The following is a 15,483-nucleotide window of genomic DNA, read 5'->3' on the forward strand; positions in this document are numbered from 1 at the left end:
GCCCAAAATTCAAATGTTCTACACACTTACATGTGATTGAGCTAGGAAACTTTGTTAGAATCTTTTGTTTCAAAGTTATGATTTCCTAGTCAATTTACATAGAGAAGTACTACCTGAGTCTCCTACTCTGATCTGCTTTCCACATCAGCCTATCAATTCTGTTCAGATAGAACTGAATTCAACAATATCTGCTCAAAGAACAGTGGAAAGGGGTACATTAATGGAGATGACGGGTAGCACCTGCAACAACCAGTCTCAACTGGCTATTCCTAGCACCTGCTTTTCTCTTCTTTCCTCGTCTTCCCTAAGAGAAAGTTAAAGGCTATTAACCAGTGGTCTACAGCACAGGCTTCTGTATCTTCTCACCATTAAGGACAACTTGTAATCATTTCCTCTCGTAGGGCCAGCTTCTCAAAGTATTTAATTTACCATCTTTACTAAGTAATAGATAATTCATCACTCCCCCACCTTTCATTGAATGAATCCAAACTATAACTGCTGGAGTCCCTGTAAGTATGAGAACCCAGGAGTTCACAAGCATAAAGTCAGAAGCAAAAATCTTCGCCAGTGCAGCTTTATCTAAGGGGAAAAATGCATAATTTCTTTTAAGATGTTTCCTCTGGCTCCCTTCAAGGACCACCAGTTGGTAACTACTCCTCGAGCATGCGGTAAGGTTTACTTGCATGCCTTCCATGATATTGTGTTGCAAATCCACTAGAACTGAAAGGACACAGACGTTCTGCACTGCTACTTTTAGAACTGGCTCAAGCTCGGACAACAAGGTGCTTCGTTTTCCTTCTTCCTATTGTTTACGCTCTTACTTAGACTTCAAAGCTGTAATGATGCATTAAACTTCAGCTTTCAGTTTGGGCAGCGTTTGCAATTTTAAAAGAAGATAAACCTCTCTATGGAGTTAACATGATCTGTGAATGTGGGACCTGCTAGGAACCAGATATCCTAATGAACTTTGTCTTGCTCACTTGAAATGGAGAATTAACCAATTCTTTTAAATAATTCAGAAATCTAAAATGAAAGGAATGGGGCGCAAATTTCTATTGTACTGCACAAAAAATGGGGAATGAAAAGAAACATTTTATGTTTTCAATAAAACTACACTCCCACATCTTTTGCAAGTGAAACACTTTCAAATTTATTGGCAATCATAATTGTTTTATGCCATCTAACAAACATAATGGCATCTGGTATAAATACCTTGCAACTAACCTCATTTTATAGTCTCCACCTCCAGCAGAAAAATCAAATGAAAATTTAGTCTATTGCTTAAAAATATCTATTAAAGTACCATATACTCATAATACTTGAGACTGTAGAAAAAAAGAACAAAGAGTGTTCATAAAAAAATAAGAATGTAATTTTTCTATAAAAATGTTATTTTGTCAAAAAACAACAACAACAACAAAAACTTAAAAACAAGGTGTCCCCTGGCACCTGGTTCATGTCTATGAGGCAATGAGGTGGATGAGAGAGAAGGTGAGCTACATTTTATTATCTATGATGGATTGCTGCAAGTGCTCTGCACTTTCCACATATCTACATCCAGACATATAATCCACACAGAAACAGTCCTGTTAGTTCTGAGGACATAGTTAAGCCTGTGGGTGCCTGAACAAGGCTGAGGCAGATACCTGGGAAGATGAGATAAGAAATAAAGGAAGAGATGACGATCCCAGATGAGAGCAAAACAAGAGGAAGGAAAAGGAACTAACATTGTTTGTGCTCAGAACAAAACAGCAACGAAAACACATTTCCTGGGAAGGTGATGACATCGCACCTTATACATTAGAAAATAAAAGTCTAAGAGTTTAAATAACTTGTTCAAATTTATACAGTCAATACATTATAGAACCAGAGTTTGAATTCCATTCTTTCTCTAATACAATGTCATGGTTAAGCAGTTAAGACTCTGGACTTACAGTGAGTTTGAATACCCTTATGCCTTCTTGACTGTGGGCAAGCTACTTAAATTCTTTGTGTCTCAGTTTCCTAATCTGTAAAATGGGCACACTAATAGCACCTATCTCCATAAGATGATATAAGATCATGAATATAGAACTCAGCACAGTGCACGGCTCTGGTGGTCATGAGTAAAAATGGGCCACCCTGATCACCTGTTGGAAGGAACATGGTTGCCTAACAGGGCTGCTCCTCTGAATTCACCACCACATTTGCTTAAAGGCCACACTTCCTCCAGGCTGTTTCCAGCCAACAACTGAGGGGGAGGATACCAACATAGACCCATTCCTATAAAATACAGAATTCTTCCAACGGGGGACTGAAGCTCAGGGACTCTCCATTGGCATGGCCAAAACTTACTTAGAAGCTAACTCCAGGCACAGTGGCTCACACCTGTGATCCCAGCACTTTGAGAGGTTGAGGCAGGTGGATCTCTCGAGCCCAGGAGTTTGAACCCAGCCTGGGCAACATAGTGAGACCCTTGTCTCTACTAAAAATACAAAAAATTAGCTGGGCTTGGTAGTGTGTGCCTGTAGTCTCAGTTATTTGTTAGGCTGAGGTGGGAGCATCACCTGAGTCTGGGAGGTTGAGGCTGCAGTGAGCCGTGATCATGCCACTGCACTCCAGCCTAGGCAATGGGAGTGAGAGCTCTGGCATTCTTCCAACCCAATCCCTCATTCTTCCCTCCTCCTTTCCCACCTGGCAGAATTGTACTGCAGCCTAAAGGTTCTCTCAACCTATTCTTGCTCTGTCCCCCTTTATATTTTATAGATATTGCCCCAATAAAATCTCTTGCACATCTAATCCTATCAGGACATATTATTCTTGGAGGACGCAAACTAACATAAGGGCACACAGAAAGTCCACAATGAATGTGAGCTACTATTATGATTATTATCACCAAAAATAATTATTTTTGTTATTATCTGCCTCTAAGCCCAATACAGTTTAACTCTATTTCGAAAATTGTTTTCTTTGAATCTGTGAACATTACTCTTTTTTTAAAAGTAGGAGGATTCAAAGGTTATACTATATTTCTTTAACATGTTCAAACAAGATTTGTCATACCTAGCAAAGTTGTCCCAATTACAAATGAAAACATATACATTTATCATTCCATATTGCACATAAAAAATATGGCCCCTTCTATTTTCAAGTTTATCAGAAATGCCATTTCTCTACTTCACCTTTGAATATGCGAATTCCAAATGCTCTATTATTTGACTGATTTCCTGTTTTCATCATCTTGCATGAGTAAATGGTCTGTCAGTGACTGGATGTATGTGCTCACATAGTGTCCCAGTGGCTAACTCAATTAATATACGACTAATTAAACTTATACACTCACTTTCATAGGCTGAGTGGCTCTCAACTATTATATTGTACCTATTGACTGTGCCTCACAAGTGGTTTATTGTTCCAAGAAAACTACTGGGCTAGGTACCAGCAGATGCGGGAGGAATGGAATTTAAGCAGCCAAGTCACTAGAACTTTGTAGTACTCTTCCCAGATTTCATTTTCAGTGGGTGAAATTCCAGTGGTTTGGCCTTTTGTGATCAGTGAAATCATTGCAGACTAATCAAACCTTCTCATACACTGCTGTTACTATTGCCTATGTAACCTCTACAGGAGTATGTGGAGAATTACAACTGGTTGCCAGATAAAATACAAAACTTGGTCTAGATAAACAATGAATACTTTGTTTGTATATTTCATGCAATACTAAAAAATTATTCATTGTTTATCTGAAATTCAAATTTAACTTGGCATCTTGGTTTTTTTCTTCTTGCGGGGGCGGAGGGGTGTGGGTGACAGTCTTGGAGGGGTGTGGTGACAAGAGTCTTGCTCTGTTGCCCAGGCTGGGGTACAGTGGTGCTATCTCGGCTTCCTGCAACCTTCTCCTCCTGGTTTCAAGCTATTCTCCTGCCTCGGCTTCCCGAGTAGCTGGGATTACAGGTACGCACCACTATGCTCAGCTAATTTTTGTATTTTTAGTAGCGATGGGGTTCTGCCATGTTGCCCAGGCTGGTCTCAAACTCGTGGCCACAATTGATCTACCTGCCTCGGCCTCCCAAAGTGCTGGGATTACAGGCGTGAGCCACCATTGTGCTACATCTGGCAACTACTAAGGAACAATATCCACCTTCATGGTGAATATATGTGAGACATGGGGGTTATAATCTAATGGGGTCACAAGAGCAGGGTTAAGCTGAAACTCCACAGATTTAGACCTCCCTTTTGAAAAATAATTGTTTACACAATTGGGTATGTGAAACCAAATATTATTCCATGCAAGTAACTTGGCTTTTAGTAATACATGCATGAGGGAAAACCTTTGGAGGTACTAAAAGATATTGCCATGACAAATCAAAGAGTCTCATTCCTTAACAATGCTATGAATTAGGCCTTTGTGTACAACTCCACACTAAACTCTGTCTACTTTGCTTCCCATTGAAAACTCAGTATCTAGAACAGTGACTATCACAGTGTAGGGGCTCAGGACATATCTACTGTTTTGAGAAATGAATGGACTCATATGTGCATTCTTCCAGAGGATGGGTTTTCAAGGATGTGCCGTATCTTTTCCTTGGTTTACAAGATCCAATATGATTTGCCTTCCTGCTACTCATCTCCAACTATTCTCTCCCTTGTTTGTACTCTTCAAGCGACACCAACCCCCTTAGTGTTCTTCCAGCATGTCTCAGGGCTGTTGTATTTAACGTTCCCTCTTATTAGAATAAAAGTCCCTAATATCTGCATAATTCACTTCTTTGACTTCATTAGGACTTAACTCAATGTCAACACATCAGAAAGACCTTCCTTTACCACCCTTTATAAGACAGTACCCATAACCTCCCTTCTTTAATCCCTTATATTGCCTTAGTTTGTTTTATAATGTTTGATGCCACTCGGCATGTGACATGTGTATTAACCAGTTGACTGTCTCCTTCCCCAAGAAGGTAAGCTCAATTAAGAGCAGGATTTTCTGTTTTGCTCAGTGTGATGCCTAGAACATGCCTGATTCTTAGAGTGTTGAATGAATGAATGAACAAATGGTATCTTTTCCCTTTTACTAGACTGTCAGGTTCTCAAGAGCAGGATGTCTGCTCTATCTCTGTACTCCCTTAACATATGCAAATATGCAATAGCTAGCACAAATATATCCAGCAATACCTTTTTTTTTTTTTTTTTTTTGAGACGGAGTCTTGCTCTGTCGCCCAGGCTGGAGTGCAGTGGCGCGATCTTGGCTCACTGCAAGCCCCACCTCCTGGGTTCACGCCATTCTCTTGCCTCAGCCTCCCGAGTAGCTGGGACTACAGGCGCCCACCACCATGCCCAGCTAATTTTTTTGTATTTTTTTTTTTTTTTTAGTAGAGACAGGGTTTCACCACGTTAGCCAGGATGGTCTCAATCTCCTGACCTGGTGATCTGCCCGCCTCAGCCTCCCAAAGTGTTGGGATTACAGGTGTGAGCCATCGCACCCGGCCTATCCAGAAATTCTTAAGAACAATCTGTTAAATTACTTATGAGAAAACTGAGGTACAAGTCTTTAAGTGACTTGGACAACTGATTTTCCCTTAACAGATGCTCAGTGTCAGGCTTTTAATGGCAAGTCTCTTTTGCTAATTTGACCTGTTCAGAAGCTGTGATTTGCCTTCTTGTTCATCTCTGAGTTTACAGGTGCTACTGGCTGAGAAGCTCTCTGGTTGTAAAATACCTACAGAGATCTAAGCAAACACTGACTTTCTTTCGTGGAGAGATTGTTGGAAAGCTATTCCTATTTTGCTGAGCCCTGCCACAATATCCTTACATTTCTCTTTTTGGATATTCACCATATGATGCCTGTGGATAAGCCATATGAGACTCCCTGGTTCCCTTTGGGTTAAAATCAACCAAGTATAGAAATTCACAACTGAGATGGGGCAGAGTAATCTGCAGCAAATAGTACCCCCTCCCCTCCATCCCTATTTGAGATATCCCAGTAGATTTCCTTAACGACAAACTAATGCCAGGGGGAAAAGAGTTGCCCGGAGCTCTGTAAAACCTGAAGAAGAGAAAAAGAATGAGGAAGCTGCAGGGAGAAAAGGTGCCAAAAATCCTTGTGGCCACATGAATTTTTTCTAGCAGGCAACTAATCAATCTGGATTAGTGACTCCAAATCCCCAAATACATTATTTATATTACATTCAGTTTACTAATATTATCCACAAATAGGTAATTCCTTCCAAAAAATAATGACAGGCTGAAAAACAACAAATTCACATTCCCATTTAAAATCAGAAGTGACCCTATTATTTGTGGCATGGAAAGCTCATACCCAATTCCTGACCCCAGCTCGCCCCCCTGATCTTTCACCACACTGGTTTTTAATTGATGGGGAGGTATGGAAAGTGGCCATTAGAAGTGGTCCTTCTAAGGATATCTCTGTCAAAGGGTCCTGTCACACTAGTTCCAGGCTTAGATCACAGGGAAAACAGAGCAATGGCAGATGGAGCTGTAGCCAAACACCAGGTGCACCTTCTACCGCACTGTGATTTGATGACGGCTTCTCATTTGATTTCCTTTTTGAGCCCAATTCAGATACTGCATAAATTGTATTGCTTCATATTTTTAGAATCTAGATCTATGTATATATTTACACAATTCCAGACACATTCTAAATACACACGTTAAAATGCTTTTCTACTTGGAATGTTACATTCAATGGGCACTCCTGGGTCTCTCCTGGGACAAGAGTCACAGGCACAAATGAATTTGAGGACCAGAAAGAAATCCCTTTTTTTTCTTCTTTCCTGTGTAACTCTTTGTGTGTGAAGGGTTGGAGGTGGGGGGAGCAGGGAGGGGAAGATGTCTGAAACAGACCACCCAGTCAGTCCATTTTAGAACTTGAAAATCAGGGGAATAGGATCTAAAACATTTCCTATTTTGGCTACTAGCCAACTAACCTAAAGTCTGTTCAGCTAGTTATTCTCTGCGTGTAGACAATAAAACACCCATAATGTGTGAGGATAAGACACTTTAAAATGGCTACAAATCTCCCCCCACACCCCCCATTTTTCAGTTGAAAAGGCGCCTTAAGTACACTGGATCCTGTGGCTTAAGCTCTGCAGCTTCCAGTGCGCCATGCACTTGGGGAAGCCCCCAGCCTAGGATGGCACCTCATCTTTCACAGAGCAAGACTCAGGAATTTCCTTTGTCTGGAGGCATTTCTAAGGAGCGTTTGCAAACAATGATGGGTCACACCTGCTAACCATACTTAAGAAAGCAAAATTCACCTAGTTTCAGACTGAAATTTCAGATGAAACCAAATTCTAGTTCCCTAGTCTCTTAAAGAAGAGAGACTAGCTCCATTGCATTGCTGAAAATTCATCAGTCAGAATTTAATTATACAGATCTGGAAACCAGAAGGCATTTAGGTTTTAATGTCTCCCTGAGTTGGGACCTTTACATATTTTAGAATATTGATCATAACTGTTATTGCTGCTATTTTGGTGGTCACTCTACTGTGTCTGTCCCTGCGGGGTTTTTTGAAAGAACACTGCAGAGAAGAACTGTTGCTAGGTAATTGTAAAAGAAAGTCATGCAAATTATGAAATATTGATAAATTGCATTTACAAGTCAATGGTGCTAGAATGCTCCTTTTTTCCCAGTAAAACATAAACTGTAAGGTTGTATTGCCTCCAAAATTTTTTAAATCACCCAACTAAATGACACATTAATCAAAACAGTTCCTAAAACAAGCAGTCCATCCAGCAGTGACCATTTTTGCAGTTTTGAATTATCAATTTTATTTTGCCTTCCCACTAGATATAAATATTGCAATATAACATTGTAATATATCTACTATACATGTGAGGAGGTAGTAAAAACAATTTAAAACATTAAACAAGAAGGCCCACAATTTTTAAAGAGAATAATGTCAAATAAAAAATGTTTATCAGAAAGAGAAAAAGAAATTTATAGGTTTCTTTTCTCAGCCCCAAATTACAAAGTAAATCCTACACATAAATCTTTTTTTTTTTTTTTTTGAGATGGAGTCTCATTCTGTCACCCAGGATGGAGTGCAGTGGTGCGATCTCAGCTCACTGCAACCTCTGCCTCCTGGGTTCAAACGATTCTCCTGCCTTAGCCTCCTGAGTAGCTAGGATTACAGGAATCTGCCACCACGCCCAGTTAATTTTTTGTTTTTCTTTTTTGTATTTTTAGTAGGGAATGGGTTTTACCATGTTGGCCAGGCTCGTCTTGAACTCCTTACCTCAAGCGATCCACCCGCCTTGGCCTCCCAAAGTGCTGAGATTACAGGTGTAAGCCACTGTGGCCGGCCCTACACATAAATCTTAAGTCGGGAAGTCAGTAGCATTAAAACTTATTTCATAAACATTAAAAATTCAATGAGTTAAATAATAATGCATGAAATACCAACAATTGTGGATGAAAAGAAGTACATTCCTTGTTCACCTAGCAACATTTAACAATGACACCTCTTTTAACAATTCAGGATGCGAACGACACAAATGAAGATGGTGAACATGAAAGCTAGATTCTACCAATACTCCAGGGTAATTTTCAAATTGGCAGGTAGAGCTGGAAATTTTCAAAATCTGGGGCAAGCATCATGATTAATGGGCTTCCACTGATTGCAAAGACCCATCTGAGGGTTGATGCCACCAACATATGTGCAACTACCAGATAAATGAGGAGGAACAAACATGATTAAACCTAAATGAAATCATCTAAATACCAACTCTGATTTCTTGTTATAAATATCACATTTTAAAAACCACTAAGATAAAGTTATTACTAGCAGGCTGTGCAGGTGATGAGAAATAGCAAATAGAAGGGAAAGATAACCAGGTGAAGATAGCCTTTCTTTCTGGTAAGGGAGTCCCACATTTTCTTTTTTTAGTTAAAGGTGCTTTCACGGATAACAGTGAGAGCCAGTGGGGGTGTGTTTTCAGAGTGCCAACGTTGGCCAATACTGTTGCCTCAGACACTGACTCAGTGCAGCCCTACAGAAGCGTGCCTTGAATTAAATAAGAAGGCTATCACATGAGCTTTACCCTCATTAATGACTGACCTGATGCACCACAGAATGCAAGCTTGGAGGACTGTTCACAGGCCCTGTAAATATCAGGCAGGCACTTCAAATGCTCTGTCCCATAAATATGTTTAAAGTAACCAGAGTGTATCAGGGGAGTTCACAAAGGTTGTTTAAATAGATGTTCTAAGTCAAAAGTCCAACAAATGAGGCTTAAAACCTTCAGGAGCTCTGGAAAATCCAGATTCAGTGATACACCAAAGGATTAAATGATACCAATCAGAGCTGGGAACTTTGTCTGAACTGCATTCCCTATGGTAATCAAGCATCATGCATAAACTGAAATGGTGATATTTCAAACATCTGACCACACCTGCTCATTGAAGTGGGGGTGGGGGCGGGCAGGAAGTGGAGAGGGACAACTTGATGTCCTATTCCCATTAGTACCTAGCCCTCAGTTTTGGTTTCCTAGACCTACTAGTTACATCTGTTAATCTCTGTCCATGTGTCTGAGCACAGCCTTCCCCCATACCCAAATTAGGTTTTCAGCTTCCCCAGAGCGTTTTGTTTTGTTGTTTTTTTCTTAAAATCTCTAGGTAAATCAACAGTGAACAGATACTCCAAAAATATTTGGAAGTAATGACAATATATTCATCTACTTATTAATTTTATTCATTAAGCAAATAAGTACTAGGTACCCACTAAGTTCAAGGCACAGATCTAGGTACTGTGAAGGATCTTTTTAAAAAGGAATTTGTCATAAATCCTACCCTTCATCAGCTTATAGTTTTTAATAAGCCAGATTCTATTTGGTTTGTGCCAAGGAAAAACTCAGCTAAAATTAAAGACATCTAGGAGGAGTCTCTTCTTTCCAGAATCACCTTCTTGAGCACTCATTCTGAAGGTTCCAGCAACTCTGAATCCTTTTTGCAATTCCCTGGTTCTCAAACTCATGGGAGATGAACAGATTGTCAGGATAAAACAAAATGGGAAGACAGACGTGGCACCATGGGGATTGTGGGGATTTGGGAACTATGTCTGACATTTCAGAGCAGGGTAAGTACCCACAAAAGATGTCTCTAAAAGTCTTGGTATATTTCTGACGCCATCCCCTTCCACTCGAAGGCTCCCAGCTTTGGACCTCTTGGATATACGTACTCGTTGTAAACATGACAAGCTTTAACTGGAAGGTAGTAATGATAACCTTCCTTTGAGTCCTTACTGTGAACCAGGCAGAATGCTATTTTGTATGCATATTCTCAGTTTAACACTCATGAGATACGTCCTTTTAGTATTTCTTTTCTTTTCTTTTTTTGAGATGGAGTCTTGCTCTGTCACCCAGGCTGGATGAAGTGGCACCATCTTGGCTCACTGCAACCTCTGCTGCCTGGATTCAAGACAGTCTCTTGCCTCAGCCTCCCGAGTAGTGGGATTACAGGCATGTGCCACTATGTCTGGCTAATTTTTGTATTTTTAGTAGAGATAGGCACCATGTTGGCCACGCTGGTTTCGAACTCCTGACCTCAAGTGATCCACCCACCTCGACCTCCCAGAGTACTGGGATTACAGGTGTAAGCCATTGCACCTGGCCTCCTTTTGGTATTTCTATTTTATTGGTAAGAAAGCTGAGATTGGCATGTACCTTACTCAGTCGCTCAGCTATTACTTAATTTGAACTCAGGTCTTTTGACTCCAGAAGCAGAGTTTTTACCCATTATACTATACCAATTTTGAGTTTCAGAGACTCTGATATTTTATCTCTGGGCTTCAGATAATTCCTTCAAAATTCCCATCTAATGCTCTAATTGGGCAAAGATTTGTTTTCTTTTACAGTTGAGTCTTAAGGGAGTACAAGAAAAGAAAGCAAAAATTCCACAGAAAAAAACAGACTAGTTGGCCAGGGAAGAAACAGCTGCATCCACTTTAGGTAAAGTTACATGGCCCAGTTTACGATTTGGGATGAAACAGTGTATTACCATTTGTCTATTCATTCTCCATGGTTTAGTAGGGAAATACCATTCGTTTCCCATTACCTTTCTCAAGAGCTAGGGTAAAAAAAAAATTATTTTCCTTCCCATATATACAAACACACACACACACACACACACACATCTATGTGAAGTAACGAGTTCCCATTTTATTTGAAGAATCAAGTCTGTTACATCTTCCAAAATGTCTTAGAGCTTTGTTGATACACCTATGAGAGTTCCCTCTTTCAAAACACAAACAAAACACACAAGAACCTCTCAGGAATTCATCTTCATATCCTGAGGTAATGAAGAAGAGGAAACATTCTCTTGATCAACGCAACACCAGAGAGTGGAACCTTATCTAATGCGTGTCAATACCAAGCCCTGAATCTTCATTTATTCCTTTTGGGATTAGATGTCTTTAAGGAAGAGAGGAAAATCATTTTTCCTCCACTAACTTCATCTGAGACTGACAAGAGGCAGCAAATTGAGTAGGCTGATAATTCTTCAACTAGGGCTAAGATAAACCAGCTTCTACTACTTTTTCTTTGAAACAAACAGAAAACTGAAAGACAGGAATTTATTACTTTATCTCCTCGATATTAATACTTTCTTTCTTTGAACTCACACGATTTCTGCAAAATGACAGTGTAAATCCTTGAGGTAGCATCAAGTGATCTGAGGTTAAAAGTGAACTTGGCTAGTATCTCTCTGCCTTTGGCCGAAAAATCCAGGCTCAATCCTGGTTGCTTTCTGGAATGGGAAACACACAATATTGGGATTGCAGGCAGCTCCAGAAAGGCATGCCAGGCCTCTCATGCTCTCAATTTATATTTGCATGTGAACAGCTTGTTGGCCATTTTATGAAGACAGATGAATCGCAGGCATGCTAGAGGGGCGGCCAGACCTAAATACGCGAACTACACACCCGTACAGTCCACACATTTTTGAAGATGAAAATAAAATTATACCTCTGGAGACATCTTTAGGGAGATTATGCACAAATACAATATGTAGAAAAAAGTGAAACTTTGAAAGCATCACCTGCGAGTCAAGTGGAAAATAAAGAATGAAACTAGTCTATAAATACCACTCTTTAAAATGTCAACAAAAAATAAGATGTAGCGTATATGACACTAAAAACAAACCTCCAGAGTTCTCTTTTTTTTTTTTTTTTTACTGCCTGCTTTAAAAAGACAACTTTGATAAAGAAAATATCACCAAAATACCAGGATGAGGAGAGGAATTGCCAGGCAGTCCCTATTTAATGCTAGAAGCCAGCAATGTAATCAAATTTCTCATGGGTAGGAAATGAAACATATTCGGAAAAATGAGTGATAGGATATCTAATGTGGTAATCTTGATCCTTCACCCCACAATACCAACATAATTCCGTTTACCTATCTTTTCCAAAGATTGGATGGAGATCAACATGGAACAATGTACAGAATAACAAAAGGAAGAGACTCAAGCAATGGGGTCATTCAAAGTGGGTGAAAAACAAAGTATGGTAGAATTATATTGACAAGAAAAATAATAAAAGTCATAATGAACCACAGCTGACATTTTTAAAGCATAAACTCTATCAGAGATACTATGATGAGCATATTACAAGAAAAGAAAAATTGACAAGAAAAATAATAAAAGTCATAATGAACCACAGCTGACATTTTTAAAGCATAAACTCTATCAGAGATACTATGATGGGCATATTACACATATTATCTTACTTAACTCTTGACAAGAAAAATAATTGACAAGAAAAATAATATATTGACAAGAAAAATAATAAAAGTCATAATGAACCACAGCTGACATTTTTAAAGCATAAACTCTATCAGAGATACTATGATGAGCATATTACACATATTATCTTACTTAACTCTTCCACAAGCAGGTAATATTACTATCCTGTTTTAGAGGAATAAATCTGAGAGGTTAAATAACCTATTCAGTATCACACAGGTAAGAAGAAATAGCAGAGGCAAGTCACAGCCTGAGCTTCCCCCCGCAACCCGGAGATGGAGTCCTGCTCTGTTGCCCAGAGCTGGAGTGCAATGGCGCAATCTCGGCTCACTGCAACCTCCGCCTCCCAGGTTCAAGCAATTCTCCTGCCTAAGCCTCCCAAGTAGCTGGGATTACAGGCATGTGCCACCACGCACGGCTAATTTTTCCATTTTTAGTAGAGACAGTGCTTCACCATGTTGGCCAGGCTGGTCTTGAACTCCTGACCTTGTGATCTGCCCAGCTCAGCCTCCCAAAGTGCTGGGATTACAGGTGTGAGCCACCACACCCAGCCCACAGCCTGAGCTTTTAATCACAGTGGCATATTCTCCCCACAGGCCCTTCAAGGTAAAGCATTCCACCAGAGTCCTCGGTGCTATCAGCAAAGAAGAAGATTTTTGAATTTTATGAGATGGTGTCTGTGAAAGTATCTAATACAATGTTTGGTATACTAGGTACTGCTAGTTCATGTCTCTGCTTTTATTGAAACTGATAGTTTTATTCAATATAAAATTCCAACCCATGATAATCTTTTTCATACTTGTAGTGCCTGTCACAAGTTCCACATTTTACCAGATACTATGATATTCACATATACTGTGTGTTCTATTTTAATAAAGCATCTGCAACAGAAAATTTAGATATTTATGCAGCTGTGGAATTTGATGCTGTCCTGTATCCTCACTATTTTATTTTAGACAATTTAAAGTAGAAAAATCCTTCAAAGCATAGATTTTTTTTTTTTTTCTTATAGGAATTGGCAAAGTGTTGAGCTCGCAAAAGGCTTAAAACTGCTTGTGAATGAATGATCTTAAATCACTAGTGAAGATGATCACGGGGCATTTGCCACATTAAAGAATTAAAATGAAATGAAAAAGCCATGACTCCTCACTTAACGCTATTAAAAAAATCTGATTTGGTAAATTAACCCCACTTCTCATAGTTTAATTGGGTAATCAACTTTCTTGGGAATTCAGGTTCTCATGGGCACCCTAATAGTGTTTAGGGCCAGGGGTCCTGAGGCTGCTGGGGTGATCCACAGAACAAGAAGTTGCCCTGTTAAAAGTAATCTACTTAAGTTTTTCCAAGTCTCTGGAGTCGTTCCTACCGTGGGCTACTTATAGGGTAGGCCCCCAAATCCTCACACTTAGTCGGCCTGCTGGCTGCTGTGGACTCTGAAAGCAGCAGCTAGAGTCCCAAGCTAAACTTACCATTTTCTGGCTGGTCCTTAATGTCAGCGTCACTTGGCTGGCTGGGACTTTCAGATTGACTTGAATCTGAAAAACATAAAAATACAGCCAAAAATTACAGGGTCTGCAAGGGAAAGTGGATCAGAGGTGCCAGACTTTCTCAAAAGGTTCAACCTATAAACTAAGAATGGGAACGTTACAGAAATGACATGAGACATGAAAAAAAGAAAGGACGGAAAGAGAAAAGAAAGACAGGGAAACGCAGCAGCAACCTGTGCCTTTAGAGAGGACACTCCGGTTTGCGGACACCTACAGTGGCACTGGCTTTTGCCAGATCACAACTTGAAGCTCTTCAGCAACCATTCTCTTAGACCATTTCCAAACTGCTCTTCTCCACTATTTATACACTCGAGTCTGATAAAGACTTCATCCTTCATTACACACATCTGAAGCTTGATTCAGAACATAATAAAGTGTCAAAACATATTTTGAAGCTGGTATATAAAAGCAACCCAAACAACAGTAACAAGTTCTGTTGATATTTAGCTCTACATTCCAGCAACAGACTACGCAGACTAACACCATTAAATACTAGAGTCCTAATATTCCATCACGTTTTCTTGAAATAACTGCTTAACTCAAAGCAGTCTTTCCGAAGGTACAAGTTTCCCCTACTTTATAAGAATGATTTTTTTCTTGTACTGATGCATTTGGGAGATCCTACAAGGATGTGTTTGCAAAAACAGATTTTTGTACACCTTTATAGAATTAAACATTTTTTAATTTAAAAAATATAATCATACTTTCAAACTATAAAAGGAATTCGATTAACTTAATTTCTAAATGAAATAATTAAAAATCAAAGTAACTTAATTTTTAAATGAGATAAAAATTAACTTAGATCAAAAGAATTTCACAAAATTAGAAACAAGCATATTTATGGTACATTTTTGGGGGAGAGGAGAGAAAAAACAGGCAAAATGTTTCAAGTGGAAAGTTTTTGATATAAAAAGAAAGTGTTGTCTGAGACTTGAAGTCGTTTACAACATTGTTTAATAGCAAACAAAAAAATGTTTTTCAACAAAATCTCTGTATCTGTGGAGAGCTTGAATCCTAACTTCACCTTGACTTCACAGGTTTAGAATTAGTTGTCTGAAATTTGACCACATTTCTGCAAGTTTAATGTAAGGTCAAAAGGTCATGATACTTAACTGTGATTAAACAGAAAATATTACTTCTATAGCAACTGAGTTATAGCATCACCGTTCTCTTTCTTGGACATGCTGCAGAAAGAAGTGGCACTACT

At 39.3% G+C, this 15,483-nt stretch overlaps 1 protein-coding gene across 13 annotated transcripts in view; it reads right to left on the minus strand.

Annotated features, from left to right (window-relative positions):
- Positions 1-15,483, minus strand: part of NFIA (nuclear factor I A) — a 597,699-nt gene that overhangs the window by 169,622 nt on the left and 412,594 nt on the right. For 12 of the 13 annotated variants that reach the window (XM_001084362.5, XM_015140952.3, XM_015140938.3 and 9 more), the window contains one exon: positions 14,199-14,264. The exons of the other annotated variant lie outside the window; for it this stretch is intronic. In XM_001084362.5, the coding sequence (XP_001084362.2) occupies positions 14,199-14,264 (66 nt within the window). The remainder of the gene's footprint in view (positions 1-14,198; positions 14,265-15,483) is intronic. 13 annotated transcript variants of the gene reach the window in all.

Source organism: Macaca mulatta, chromosome 1 (genome assembly GCF_049350105.2).
Source record: "Macaca mulatta isolate MMU2019108-1 chromosome 1, T2T-MMU8v2.0, whole genome shotgun sequence".
Taxonomy (NCBI): Eukaryota; Metazoa; Chordata; class Mammalia; order Primates; family Cercopithecidae; genus Macaca; species Macaca mulatta.